This window comes from Cetorhinus maximus, chromosome 31 (assembly GCF_964194155.1).
Source record: "Cetorhinus maximus chromosome 31, sCetMax3.hap1.1, whole genome shotgun sequence".
Taxonomy (NCBI): domain Eukaryota; kingdom Metazoa; phylum Chordata; class Chondrichthyes; order Lamniformes; family Cetorhinidae; genus Cetorhinus; species Cetorhinus maximus.
Genome location: NC_135909.1, coordinates 3,072,400 through 3,087,399, shown reverse-complemented (window position 1 = coordinate 3,087,399; position 15,000 = coordinate 3,072,400). Strand labels below are relative to the sequence as shown.

The 15,000-nt window shown below is 54.7% G+C and overlaps 1 protein-coding gene across 1 annotated transcript; it reads left to right on the top strand.

The window, feature by feature from the left end:
• Positions 1–1,742: 1,742 nt before the first annotated feature.
• On the top strand, positions 1,743–14,970 carry LOC144670447 (adenylosuccinate synthetase isozyme 2-like). Its single transcript, XM_078532941.1, has 10 exons — positions 1,743–2,013; positions 3,233–3,335; positions 5,099–5,167; positions 7,047–7,097; positions 10,595–10,661; positions 10,853–10,960; positions 11,695–11,776; positions 12,401–12,527; positions 14,505–14,659; positions 14,842–14,970. Exons 1-10 carry the CDS (start codon positions 1,744–1,746, stop codon positions 14,968–14,970), a joined length of 1,161 nt encoding a protein of 386 aa, XP_078389067.1. The 5' UTR covers position 1,743.
• The last annotated feature ends 30 nt before the right edge of the window (positions 14,971–15,000 follow it).

The window sequence follows — 15,000 nt, the reverse complement described above, 5'->3', positions numbered from 1 at the left end:
TTTTTGCTGTTTAGACAAAGCTTTCTACTCACCAGCCCTGAAGGATGCAGTTTCCATGTCCAATCGCCCAATCTTCTTCTTGCGTGAGCTTAGTTATTGCTACCTGGCTGTCTGACTGTAGAGGGCATCACAGTCTACCTTGACTTCCCCAGCCCTGCCTGGTGCCCTCACCTTCCAGCGGAACATGCTAGACAGTGATCATCGTAGGGGCGCTGAGGCCCAATGCCGGTCTCGAGGGAGTGCTGCACTGTCTTTTGGCTGGGATGCTAAACCGGGGTCTCCGTCTGCCCTCTTGAGTGGATGTAAAGACCCGCGGTTGGGGGGGGAAGGGGGCGGCGGCAGCATAGTTCTCCCCGGTGTCCTGGGGCCAATATTTAAGCCAGAATCAATATCACTAAAAAAAAAACAGATGCTCTGGGCCACAATCACATTGCTGTTTGTGGGATCATGCTGTGCACAAACTGGCTCCCACTTTTCCTACATTGCAACAGTGACTTCAAGAAGTACTTCATTGGTTTTAATTATAGAGGACAATAGTCATATAAATACTGTGACTACAGGGGCAGTTGAGAGGCTGGGGATTCTGTGGAGAGTCCCCCAAAGCCTGTCCACCATCTACCAGGCACAAGTCAGGAGTGTGATGTACTCTCCATTCCCCTAGAGGAGTATGACCCTGGTTCTCGACATTGCTGCCAAATGGGAACAATTTCTTCCCTAACTACTCTCTCCAGACCCCTCCTGGTTTCTGATCCTGATGCCCTTTTTCGAGATCTATTGCAGACACTTCCTCGTTCAAACGCTGAACTTCAGAATAATTTTGGACAGCACAGCTTTTTGTTGTTGAAACCACGAGGCAATAAACTTCCTTTCATCTCTACACGTCTCGTCTCTCTCTTCCTTGTCCTCCCCCAAGAAGAAGCAGGTCCAATCGTAACTTTCAAAAGGGAATTGGATAAATACTTGAAGACGTTGGGGGGGGGGGGGGGGGGGGCGACATTTGCAGGACTCTGGGGAGTGGGACAGATTGGATTAGCCCTTTCAAGAGGGCTGGCACAGACACGATGGGCTGAATGTCCTCTTGCTGGACTGTCTCATTTCACTGCCTGTGTATGTGTGTGCGTTAATGCTGTTGGTTGAGTTTGCCATATTAATCAGGGTTCCACAGCCCCTTATCTTGAGTCATATAACGCTCACATTGCTGTAATTTCAGGAAACTCTGCACCCTCTGGGCACATTGCACTGAGGGGTTGGGGAACGTCTCCAAATAAAACGTCTAACTTCCAGATTTGAAAAAAAAGGATGGGAGGGTTTCCCAGCACTATAGGAACTTCTATGTGAACACTGAATGGACAGGGCAACGCTGTTCCCCCTGCCCCCCCCCCCCCCCCCCCAATAACGAGCAGGACAAAATTCTCCACTTTTGGGGGAAGGAGGGTAATTTGGAGACGCTCCCTGAGGCGTGTGCGAGGGGGCGGATGACGTCAGCTGATTGACAGCTCCGTTCCCGGCGCAGTGAAGAAAAGAAACGATCCATTCGAAATATAATTTAGGGCTGATGAAGGGTTAGAGAGCTAATGGCAGGTTTTTCAAACAAGGTTACCATTGAGCGACTTTTAATATATATATAAAATAAAAAAATTATCCCCGGTTGCCAGGGGAGATGGCGGTGGGAGGTTTCCGGTTCCGGTGAGTTGGGGGGCGGGGAAGGAGGAAGGGCAGCACGGCGCAGGCGCACTGGGACAGATGGCGCTCGTGCGAAACGGCGGGGATCACCGGGGGGAAGAGAGCGACGGCCACCCGGTGGCGGCTCCTCCGAGCCCCAAGCGGCTGAGGGCGGCCGAGCGGGACGGGGTGGGGGGAGGGGTAGTAGGAGGAGGAGGTGGTCGCGGCCCGGGCCCCCGGTCGCTCGGTAACCGGGTGACGGTGGTGCTGGGCGCCCAGTGGGGGGACGAGGGCAAGGGGAAGGTGGTGGATCTGCTGGCGCAGGACGCCGACCTCGTTTGCCGCTGCCAGGTGAGGGAACGCTTATTAACAGTAATATATGCTATGCATTAACATAATTTACGCGCTCCAATGGGAAGTCAAGTCGCGACGGACGCAACCCCTCGTTAACATAATTTAGGCGGGCAGGCACGGTGACCTTAGCCGCACCTTCGCATAATATATGCGAGCGGGCCATTGTGACGTCAAGTCATACTTTGCATAATATATGCGGACGTTCCACGTGACGTCGACCCTCCTTTGCATAATCTATGCACAACAGCTGCCCTCCATTCTGGAAGATGGAGCATTGCCTTATCCAGCTTTGATTGGGCCTGAGGACCAGTTTTTTTTTGGGACGGTGGGGGAGGAGAGGGGACGGTGGGGGAGGAGAGGGGACGGTGGGTGTGATACCCTGGGTTCGTCCCTGGTGGAGCACTGACTGTTGCTGGCCTCAGTACCCATTGGGCTGGAGGGAGGGAAATTGGGCTGCGATGCCACCCGCAGTTGAATTGCCACTGGCGCCGCTCCACCAGTTCTGCCAGTGCTAAGATTAAAGCAAAATACTGCAGATGCTGGAAATCTGAAATAAAAACAAAATGCTGGAAAAACTCAGCAGGTCTGGCAGCGTCTGTGGAGAGAGGAACAGAGTTAATGTTTCGAGTCTGATTGACCCTTCTCCAGACCTCTGACGAAGGGTCATACGGACTCGAAACGGTAACTCTGTTTCTGTCAGACCTGCTGAGTTTTTCCAGCATTTTCTGCTTTTTTCCTTCTGCCAGCGCTACTTCTGCTGCTTTGCCACTGGCAATGGGGTGCCTGCTGGAAAGTGTCCAGGAGCCTGGACAGTGCCCGGTGCAAAGCGCTGGCCCGACGAGAGGCAGCGTCCCCGACAGGCCCGGGGCGGCGGTGGTTGTTGGACTGCGCTGGAGTGAGTCACATCGATGTGTTTCCAGTTGTGCAAACGCTACACGGCCATTGCGTCTGTAACTGCCCTCTTATCACCTGGCAGAAAGAGCAACAGCGTCCATTTGTGGACCGCCCTTCAATGTGGAAAACGTTACACCCTAGAGAAGCACGATGGGAGGGATTGGGAAGATTGAGCAACCCCTGTTCTTGACACTCGTTCCTGTGAAGCGCAGGGATCCTTCCTTGGGTTAAGGAGCGAGCGAGCGAGCCACCGCTCCCAAAGAATGTGGCAAAACCTGCCCGCGTGCTTAACAGTTCTTGTTTCTATTCCATCCCCTGTCAGGGTGGGAACAATGCCGGACACACGGTTGTGGTCGACTCTGTCGAGTATGACTTCCACCTCTTGCCCAGTGGCGTCATCAACAAGAATGCCACATCCTTCATCGGTGAGTGCCCTTTGCTGTGCCAAGCACTATATAACAGCCCCCAGGAATTGTGAGAGTGTAGATGTTTGAGGTGTGCCTCCTTACCCTCCTGTATTATAGTGAGTTGCTCACTAACCATGGCAATGAATCTCCTTGTTCAGCTGGTGATTCATTTTGATAGAAAGAACATGGGGAGACAGTATAAAATAAAGGGTACAACTATAAAGAGGGTGCAGGAGCAGAGGGACCTGGGTGTATATGTGTATAAGTCACTAAAGGTGGCAGGACAGCTGGAGGGAGCAGTTAATAAAGCATACAGTATCCTGGGCTTTATTAACACAGGCATAGAGTATAAGAGCAAGGAGGTTATGTTGAACTTGTATAGGACACTGGTTCAGCCTCAGCTGGAATATTGTGTCCAGTTCTGGGCACCGCACTTTAGGAAGGATGTGAAGGCACTGGAGAGGGTGCGGAAAAGATTCAGGGGAATGATTCCAGGGATGAGGAACTTCACAGTTATGAGGAAAGATTGGAGAAGTTGGGACTGTTTTCCTTGGAGAAGAAAAGGCTGAGAGGAGATTTGATAGGAGGTGTTCAAAACAGTGAGGGGTCTGGACAGAGTCGATGGGGGGGGCGGAAACTGTTCCCATTGGCAGAAGGATCAAGAACGAGAGGGCACAGATTTAAGGTAATTGGTAAAAGAAGCAAAAGCGACAGGAGGAGAAACCTCTCCCCCGCAGCGAGTGGTTCGGGTGTGGAATGCGGAGTGTGGCAGAGGCAGGTTCAATCGAGGCTTTCAAAAGGGACTTGGATGACTACTGGAAAATAAACAACGTGTGCAGGGTTACGGGGAGAAGGCAGGAGACTGGCACTGGGTGAAATGCTCGTTCAGAGAAACGGTGCAGACACGATGGACGCTGTAACAATTCTGAGAGATTCGGCGATTAGTTTACAACAGACACGAGGGGAGAAAAAGCCCCCCAGTGGGTCGGGAGGTTCGAGAGCCGTAGGCCTCTCCAGCCAGCTCCCGACGTTCAGTTCAACCACGGCTGATCTGTATCCTATAAGACGTAGGAGCAGAAGTAGGCCATTCGGCCCATCGAGTCTGCTCCACCATTCAGTTAAACCGTGGCTGATCTGTATCCAGACTCCACTAACCTGCCTTAATCCATAACCCTTAACACCTTTGCTGAACAAAAACCGACGAACCTGGGAGTGGGGGGTGGGGGCAGACCTACTCCCCTTTGCGTGAAGAAGTGCTTCCTGACATCACCCCATAATCCAACGTTGCCGTTTTCCTTCGAGCGGCCCATGTTGTTGCATTCCAAACCGCTGCATTCTGGGAGAAATGTGTCTGCATCTAGGGGTTTGAATTCACTCGCAGGGTCCACTGTCTCCCTGGAGAGCCTGTGTCTGTTCCACGGGCCAAGACCACTGTCCGAAGCACCGCTTGCGCAGATTTTAGTTTTAACCTGAGGCGCGTGATACAGTAACTCCTGGATGGAGGGCTCAGGGTGGGGATGGGAGTGACGACATGCCGACAGTTCTGCAGCCTCTAGCGGCTCGTGATAGTAAGGCTGGTCACGTGGCCGTCAGGGAGGGTGAGATGGGGCTGGGATGCGATGGTGTTTGGAGTTGAAAGCCCAAGGCTGTTCAGGCAGCCGTTGCACAGCCCTCCAGTGTGAGCCTGCATGAGAGGCGATAGATCAGGAAAGGCGAACGAGGTTTGGATTGGCTTCGTGGTATTGTGGGGTGGCTGTTGACTGAATCTCTTATCTCCCCAGGCAATGGGGTAGTTATTCACTTCCCCGGACTCTTTGAGGAAGCAGAGAAAAACCTCCGGAGGGGCAAAGGTGAGAGTCTGCTAACCTTTAACCTGCCTGGACAGGACACATTTGTGCCAAGGCTGGAGATGGCAAGCAGCTTGTAATCACGTTTCACCACTGCGCGCGTGTCTGTCTGTACCTCTACCCACACCTGCCTGTGTGTTTGTGCGTGTCGAGTTTTCAAATTCTCATCCTTGTTTTCAAATCCTTCTGTGGCTTCACCCTCCCTATCTCTGTAACCTTCCCCAGCCCCTACAACCCTCCCTATCTCTGTAACCTCCTCCAGCCCCTTCAACCCTCCCTATCTCTGTAACCTCCTCCAGCCCCTACAATCCTCTCTATCTCTGCAACCTCCTCCAGCCCCTACAACCCTCCCTATCTCTGTAACCTCCTCCAGCCCCTACAACCCTCCCTATCTCTGTAACCTCCTCCAGCCCCTACAACCCTCCCTATCTCTGTAACCTCCTCCTGCCCCTACAACCCTCTGAGATCTCTGAACTCCTCTAATTCCAGCCTCTTGTGCATCCCCCGATTTTCATTGCTCCACCATTGGCGGCCATGCCTTCAGCTGCCTGGGGGCCCTGAGTTCTGGAATTCCCTCCCTAAACCTCTCCGCCTTTCTCCTCCTCTAATGGACCGTTTTGACCAAGCTTTTGCTCACTTGCCCTAATATCTCCCTTTCATGGCTCGGTGTCAAATGTTTGTTTGATAACTCTCCTGTGAAGTTCCTTGGGAACGTTTTGCGATGTTAAAGGGTGCTATATAAATGTAAGTTCATATGCATGTGTGTTCATTTCCCCCTCTACTCCCTTCAAAACCAGACCTTACTGGCTGAATGTCTCTAAACCAAACCTGGGATGGTTCGGACATTCCTGTGCGACTCTGTTCCTCCCCGGATCGCACGGTGAGAGACTCCAGCGCTCTCCCCTGTCGGAGTGTCAGCAGCAATGGCCAGACGTTGTAGTTCTTGCATGGGGAGAGTTTGGAGGTGGCCAGCTGCCTACATGATCCTGTCTGCAGAAACCTTGCTTCGCCTGCTCTTTGTATGCGCTAGAATGTGCCCACGTATATGCCTCCTTTTCATTCGTTCTTGGGATGTGGGCATCGCTGCCAAGGCCCAGCATTTGTTGCCCATCCCTAATCGCCCTTGAGAAACCGCTGCAGGGCATGTGGCGTAGGTACACCCAGGGTGTTCCCCCTGCCCCGTGTAGAGCGGTTTAACACAACGGAATGACTTGCCGGGCCATTTCAGGGGATAGTTGAGGGACAGCCGTGGGGTCTGGAGTCACGTGTAGGCCAGACGGGGAAAGGACGGCAGATTTCCTTCCCTAAAGGGGACATTAGTCAACCAGATGGGTTCTTATGACAACGTAGCGGTTATGTGACCGTCCTCGACGTTTCTGTGGCCCTCATTTTAAAGATGCCGATATTTGTAGATGTAGGTGAGTTCCTCCGTGTCTGTCTCGTTTCTCCTCCCCTCTCTGCGCTGATTCCTCTCCTGTTCGTGTTCTCTAATTTCTCACCATCTCTCTGTTGATTATCCCACGAATGTTGCCACAAACGTCCTTTAGGGAAGGAAATCTACCGTCCTCACCCAGTCTGGCCTACATGTGACTCCAGACCCACAGCAAATGTGGTTGACTCTTAAAAATGCCCTCTGTACAGGGGCAATTAGGGATGGGCAATAAATGCTGGCCTAGCCAGCGACACCCACATCCCATGAACGAAATAAATAAATAAGAATTCACTTACAATGTGGGAGGTGAGAGGGGAGGGGTGCGGGGGTTGGCATGCAAAGAAATGGTGCTTCCGAGCACTGAGTTGTGGTTTATGACAACGGTTCCTGTTTTGGTAAAGCTGTTTGTTAAGCACTTTTTCCGTATTTCCCCCCACCCCCCCCAACCAGGTTTGGAAGGATGGGAGTCGAGGACAGTGATCTCGGACAGAGCACACATAGGTGAGTTGGCGTCGTGGCGTTTGGGATCTGGATCGCGGGAGGCCCATTACGTGGGATTTGCCTTCCTGCAGGTGGGCGGATCTCCAAAGCCGAGTGAGCGTGTGGAGCTCTCGGACAGAAAGAAATATTCCCGTTCTCCTGAACTTGTCTGCGTCTCCCGTACCTGTATAGCAGCGTGTCTCAGAGTTTGCGTCTTTGTCCGTACGCACGCACGGCGCCCACTTCCTCCACGCGATACGTGTTTGACGTAATGCCTGGTCGATTTGGCGGGATGGAGTATAACGTGGGAAATTGTGAGGCTGCCCATTGTAATCGCTCGGTGGTACAGAACTTAAATATTGCTGAAGAAAGGGACGCCGCGCTGAAGCTTTTCGTCTTGCTCTCATCAGGACAGACTGGCAAGAATACCAAGGCCAGGATCTTACCACCCCTCCCGCCCGGCGGGATAGTACGGTCCCACCGAACTGAATGGAGATTTAAATGGCTCGCCGCATCCGCTGGGCGGTGGGGGGGTGGTTGGTGGTGGGGGCGGAGGTACACACGTCGTGGTGGGGCCATAATATCCTGGCCCAGATTTCCGAAGGGGAACAACAATTCACGCTGCATTTTCTCACGCAGTGTAAATTGTTGCTCCTTTTGAAATTTGGCATTCTTGCATCTGTCCTGACGAGTGTGAGACGAGAAGCTTCGACAGTTGTCCACTTTGCTAAGAAGAACAGCAAAGCAAAGTATTGTTTAAATGGAGAGACTCTGTGGCACGCCGCAGTAGAGGGGGATCTGGGTGTCCTTGTACGTGAATCACATAAACAGTTGGTAAGCAGATGCAGCGAGTGATTGGGAAGGCAAATGGAATGTTGGCCTTTATTCCAAGGGGGTTTGAGTATAAAAGTAGGGAAGTCTTGCTACAATTGTACAGGGCACTGGTGAGACTGCACCTGGAGTACAGTGTGCAGTTTTGGTCTCCTTACTTGAGGAGGGATGTACATGCATTGGAAGCAGTTCAGAGAAGGTTCGTTTGGCTGATTCCTGGGATGAAGGGGCTTGTCTTATGAGGAAAGGTTGGGCAGGTTGAGGTTATACCTCTCGGAGTTGTGTCACGAAAATGTAATAATTTTCACAATATTATTGTGATTTATTGTAAAGGTAGGTTACTGGGGTTTGGATTAGTGTGCGTGTGTTGAATGATCAAAAGGGAAGCTAGGTTTGAAATGCTAAATATGTAAACATGGCTGAGGTTTTAGAATGTGAAGTCTGAGGGACATTTGTATATTTAGATAAACCAGAGTAGTTTGAATTTCAAAGAGATGATGGGATGTTACACTTAGCCATATGAAGCTAAGTCAAACAGGTGTGTTTATTTTTCCCAAAGTTTACTGATAATATGAGTACTATGAAAGATTTATATTATGGAAAAAGTAAAGTTGCAAAGACACATTGGAACAATGGAATTTACATTAAAACGGGAGAAACATGTATAAAGGAGATGAGGTTATGTGTAAGGGGGAAGCCATTCTAAGATGTAACATAAGTGTGAAAAGCCTCCAGCCTTTATGCATCAAGTCACTGTCTACAGAAACAGAAGCTAGGAAAACTCACTGTGAATATCCCTTTCCAGGGTATTGCGCGCTTTGCCTGGGTCTGGAGAAATCTGTTTTGTTTTACTCTTGCCTAAACGGAGGTGTTAGTGGGAGTTAGATTAATTCGGAGATTTAGGAGTTATTATAGTAGTATTTCATAGACCTACGTATGTGCTTAAAATCTTTTCTTTTGTTAATAAATGTTTAATTTAGTTTTGTTTAAAAAAACCTTAAATCTTGGTGGGCTCATTACTACTGAATTCAAGGCTCACATCTCAAAATAAAATACAAATTTCAAAACAGTCGTGGCAACTGTTTCAAGTTTCCCTCTGGGATTTGAGCAGCTCAGCATTTACCATCTGCTGTGCCATAACAGTTTAGAAGAATGAGAGATGATCTTATTGAAACATACAAGATCTTGAGGGGAATCTGAGAGGATGTTCCCCCTCGTGGGGGAATCTAGAACTAGGGGGTGCAGTTTCAGAATAAGGGCTCTCCCATTTAAGACAGATGAGGAGGAATTTCTTCTCTCAGAGGGTCATTAGTCTGTGGAACTCTCTTCCCCAGAGAGCAGTGGATACTGGGTCACTGAATATATTCAAGGCTGAGTTAGACAGATTTTTGACCGACAAGGGAGTCAAGGGTTATGGGGGGCAACAGGCAGGAAAGTGGAGTTGAGGTCAAAATCAGATCAGCCATGATCTGATTGAATGACGGAGCAGGATCAAGGGGCTGAATGGCCTACTCCTGCTCCTGCTCCTAATTTGTATGTTCTTGTGATAACTCCTCATGTTACAAAGCAGCCTGTCATTCAACTCCATGTGAGCAATGCAGACGAGCAGTCCATCCGCGCTGTTGCTCATGGTGTGTCAGAGATGAGCTCTCCTGTAACAGTGGGGGTGAGGTGCCATGTGAGGGCCACATGTCTTCCTCGGTCACATTTCTAGCTTTTGATTTGTACAATTCCCACTCTTCAAATCTGATTGGCTGCTGTTAAACTTTCAGTGAAGTGTGAAGATGGCAGGAGGTGCCTGTTGTAGGCTAGATGCCTTTTTATCATGCTACGGGCAGCTATGAAGGCGCATCTGTCTGTCTGTGCCTGCGTCTGTCTGTGCCTGCGTCTGTGCACATGTGAGAGAGGGAGATAGAGTGTGTGCGCGCGAGAGGGGGAGAGTGGTGTGCGAAAGAGGGAGAAAGTGTGGGTGTGCGAGAGAGAGGGAGGGAGAATGTGTGCGTGCATGTGCGAGAGAGGGAGGGTGTGTGTGCGAGAGAGGGGGAGGGTGAGTGCGTGCCCGCGTGAGAGAGGGGGAGAGAGAGTGATTGTGAGAGAGGGAGAGTGAGTGCATGGGCGAGAGAGAGTGTCTGTGTGTGCATCTGCAGGTCTCCCCACTGCTACCCCACTTCCCCCCGTCTCGTTTCCTTAGAGCCCCAGAGCGGCTCCGGTGAGGAAATGGTTTGTGTTGTTGCAGCTGTAATGGGGTATCAGTCGTTACAAGGCTGCAGGGTTGTGGTCTCTGACTGAAGCAGAGATAACCTCCCTAATATATTTATAGCAGGCGGCCCCTCCCACCCCAACCCCAGGCCTGGGCTGCAGGCATCTGCGGTAGGTGGTCCCGGGGCAGGAGTTTGAAATGACTGTTACCGCACAGCGTAGAGAGCGGGGAGAATGTGGAACTCGATACCACGGCCAGTGGCTGAGGTGAATAGTGTAGATACCGTTAAGGGGGGAGGGAGCAGGATAAACACATGAGAGAGAAAGGGATAGAAGGATAGGGTGACGGGGGGGAAGATGAAGAGGGGGTGGGAGGAGGCTCGTGTGGAGCAGAAACACCGGCGTGGAGCAGATGGGCCGAATGGCCTGTGCCGGTGCCGGGAAATCTCGGTAATGAGTGTTCTTGACTGTTCTCCTCTTGTTTGCAGTGTTTGATTTCCACCAGGCAGTGGACGGTGTGCAGGAACAGCAACGTCAGGAGCAGGCTGGCAAAAAGTGAGTGCGCAGACACCTAGAGCCACGGACCCCTTTAACCGGGGTGGGGGTGGGCGCGTTTACCTGTCGGGCTGCTTAGGGTGGCTGGGCTTTAGAAGTGACCAGCACACCCCCCCACCCCTCCTCTGGCCTGCTCTAACCCTCTCTCTCTCTCCCCTTTCTGTTGCCGCTCCTTGTTCCTTTCCTGTCAGCCTGGGAACCACGAAGAAGGGCATCGGGCCTGTGTACGCGTCGAAAGCCTCTCGCACCGGCCTCCGGATCTGTGACCTGCTGTCTGACTTCGAGGAGTTCTCAAAACGGTGAGTGAGGGGGCGGGGTGGGGGGTGATGGAAAGGGGCCACCATAAAGGGACTGGAAAAGATCCCTCAAAACCCACCCCCCAATCGGAGACAGCCGGAGAATCATCACCCGGATAATTACTACCCCCCCCCCCCACCCACAAAGGCAAAACCCGGCAAGTTTGCGCCCGGTTGGCACTGACCCAGATCCAGAAGCCGTTTTGCGCCAATCGTGACCTGTTCCTTGTTCCAGACTCAGCCGGTTGGCGGGTCTCTCCTCCCAGAGTTTGCACCCAAACAACTTCTAATCGAGAGGCTGCCACTCCAGCTCAGGACTGAGGGGACACTCGGTCGTCCTTAGGCACTGCTAAACTGAGGGCCCCCCGCCCCCAACCTACACCCCCGGCCCCTCGAGCGGCAGGTTAAAGCTCCCGCTGCGGAGAGTCCGCCCCCGCCCAGGGTCCTCTGCTCCTCCCTCGTCGAACAAAACACCTGCCACCTCCTCCGCCCCGAGTCACCCCCAGCTGGGCAGTAACTCGCGCTCCGCGAGTTGCTCGGTGATGTCTGGAAGGAGGTGGGTTCGCTCTTTCCATGACTGGGCGTCAGCCTTCCTTCGATCGCCCTCTGGTGAAGCGTCTCAGGGCTACGTGAAAGGTGCTACATAAATGCGAGTTGTTGGGGAAAAAATGGGATGAATAAAAAAAAGGGATGAATTTCTCTCTCTCTCTCTCTCTCCACCCCCCCACCCCATCCAGCTTTCGAGTGCTTGCCAGTCAGTATAAAGCCATGTACCCTACGTTGAGCGTGGATGTCGAAGGCGAGTTGGAAAAGCTGAAGGTAAGAGCGGAGGGGCCGGAGGTCGTACCCTGACTCCCGAGAGGTGGGGGCCGCCCGCTCCTTGCCCGTCCCTGTACGGACGAGAGGCCCTGTTCTCCTTCGCGTGCTGCCCAGCCGGCCCCTTCCTGGCTGGGTATGGAACTCCCCCCCCACCCGCCGGCCGGCCTGGGTCCTCCCGGGAATCCTCCTGCCTTGCCACTTCCCTCCGGGAAGTTTCAGCCGCTTCGGTGAAACCGGGAGCAGGATCCCAGCCGGCGTTCCCTCGAGCACAGAAAGTCGGGATTAGTCGGCGGGAGGGGGGGGTGATCCGATCGAAGCATTTGGAACATGGAAAGTGGCTGATGGGGCAGAGAGAATATTCGTTCCGGGGTTGATGGGGGTGGGGGGGTGATGGGGAGAGGGTGGGGAGGGAGTGGGGAAGAGAGGATGGGGGGGTTTATTTAATCTGGAAACCGGAGCCTGGTGCTTTGGACGGGGAATGAGGTGAAACCTAGGGGAGTGGGAACCCAAAACTACCCCCCCCCACCCCCTCTAAAGGAGAGTGCCTGTGGGTGGAGGGTGGGGCTGAGGGTCTCGAGCAGCAGTGTTCAGCGGAGGTTGTTTATTTATCCCCACCCCCTGCAGGGATACGCGGAGAGGGTCCGGCCCCTGGTGAAGGATGGTGTTTATTTCATGTACAAAACCCTCCACGGGCCTCCCAAGAAGATCCTGGTGGAGGGGGCTAACGCCACGCTCCTGGACATCGATTTCGGTAAGTGCCGACTGCATTAACGGGAATTCTCCCCCTCCCCTCACCCTGCCCCGCCCACCGGCGTGGCCGCACCGCGTTTCACATGTGGGAGTTACCACGCGCTTAACCGGCCCTGTTCTGAGAAGAGGAAGCAAACCCAACCCCACCCCCGCCCTGTCCCCGGGGGCGGAGACCCCCGCCCTGTCCCCGGGGGCGGAGACCCCCGCCCTGTCCCCGGGGGCAGAGAACCCCTCACCCGCCCTGTCCCCGGGGGCAGAGAACCCCTCACCCGCCCTGTCCCCGGGGGCAGAGAACCCCTCACCCGCCCTGTCCCCGGGGGCAGAGAACCCCTCACCCGCCCTGTCCCCGGGGGCAGAGAACCCCTCACCCGCCCTGTCCCCGGGGGCAGAGAACCCCTCACCCGCCCTGTCCCCGGGGGCAGAGAACCCCTCACCCGCCCTGTCCCCGGGGACAGAGAACCCCACCCCCGGCCCTGTCCCTGGGGGCAGAGAACCCCTCACCCGCCCTGTCCCCGGGGGCAGAGAACCCCACCCCCGGCCCTGTCCCTGGGGGCAGAGAACCCCTCACCCGCCCTGTCCCCGGGGGCAGAGAACCCCTCACCCGCCCTGTCCCCGGGGGCAGAGAACCCCTCACCCGCCCTGTCCCCGGGGGCAGAGAACCCCTCACCCGCCCTGTCCCCGGGGGCAGAGAACCCCTCACCCGCCCTGTCCCCGGGGGCAGAGAACCCCTCACCCGCCCTGTCCCCGGGGGCAGAGAACCCCACCCCCGGCCCTGTCCCCGGGGCACAGACCCCCCACCCCCACCCCCGCCCTGCCCCCGAGGCAGAGACCTCCACCCCCGCCCTGTTCTCGGTGCAGAGACCCCGCAGCCGCTGTTGGAAAGGGAGGGGGAGGAGTTCTCCCTGGTGTCCGGGGGTCAATATTTACCTCTTCAGCAAACATCACAAAAACGGATGATCTGGGTCATTATCACAGTGCTGTTTGTGGGAGCTTGCTGTGCGCAAATTGGGCCGCATATCCGACACTGCAACGGTTCCTGCACATCCAAAAAAAAAGGTCCTTTGTCGGCTGCGAGGTGAGCGGGGACATCCTGAGGGCAGGAAAGGCGCTATAGAAATGTAAGTCTTTCCAGTGCTCTGTAATGGGAAGACTCAGTCACCACGTGGGCAGCTGCTGGGCCCAGTCACTGAAGGCCACCCCGTTTCCCCTGACCAGTGAGACGGGGAGACTCTCCCTGTGCTGCTGGCCGGACTCTGAGTCTCCCTGTCCAGTGGGTGTATGGGGTGTGCTGCACTCGCGAGCCAAGTGGACCAGAATCGCCTCCTCACAGAGAGAGAGAGAGAGAGAGCTAACTGCAGCTCACCTGGCATCTGCCTCAGTGCCTCCGAGCGAGGGCAGAGGTTGGGTGGAGGGAGCCGGCCGGGGGCACAATCGACCCCCGGACTGCGACGCCCCTCTCAGTCGAATAGCCCGCCGGCTCTCGTGATCTCGGGCGAAGTGCCGGAGGGACGAAATAATCCCTTCCGTGGAATCGCCTGGCGAGGCCATTCGGCCCGTCAGGAGGACGCGGACCGAAACGGCGGCGAAACCCGGACTCCCCTCCCGGCGTCTCACGACGGGGTCCGTGCGCGAGGGCCTGCGAGCGGATCGGGGTGGGTGGGGGGGTCACGTTTCCCACCGGTCACGCCTCCGGTGCTGACCTGAAGCATCAGTTGACCCGTTCCCGCTGACGGGCAGAGGTGAGGTTGGCACCGAGGCGCGAGTGTCGGGACTGCGTAAGGCACTCAGGGTCTGCAGGGGTGGGGGTGCTCGAACCCAGAACCTCCGGGAGCGGGAAGGGGCGCACGCATGAAGAGCCGCGGCCGAAGATTAAGGTGTGACGTTGGAGAGGCGGCGGAGGTGGGGGTGTGGGGGTCAGCGGGTCAGCCATCTCTGCTTGTGCTAAGGTTTTTATCACCCTGTCAATGTTCTGTTCCAGGTACCTATCCTTTTGTGACCTCCTCGAACTGCACAGTTGGGGGGGTGTGCACAGGACTGGGGATTCCCCCTCACAACATTGGCGAGGTATACGGCGTGGTGAAAGCCTATACTACCAGGGTGGGAGTGGGTGCCTTCCCCACAGAGCAGTGTAACGTGAGTATCCCTCTCCCTGGAAAAGGGAGAGCTCTTGCCTCCTCCCAGCTCAGGTGGCGGGTTTCCTGATGCTCCCTCGTGCCTCGTTGCGTCTGTGTAAAGGCGGGATGCGGAATCGCCTGTCTTTCCCCTCCGCCCCACCCAACCCACCACCTTCACTGTGCTGCCTCTTGATTCCCCAGGAGCTGGGTGACCTGCTGCAGAGACGGGGACGGGAGTTTGGAGTCACCACGGGCAGGAGGAGACGCTGTGGCTGGCTGGACCTGGTGCTGGTGAAATACGCTCACATGATTAATGGCTTCACAGCGTGAGTACTTGGAGGGCCGCTGCTTGTTGCATTC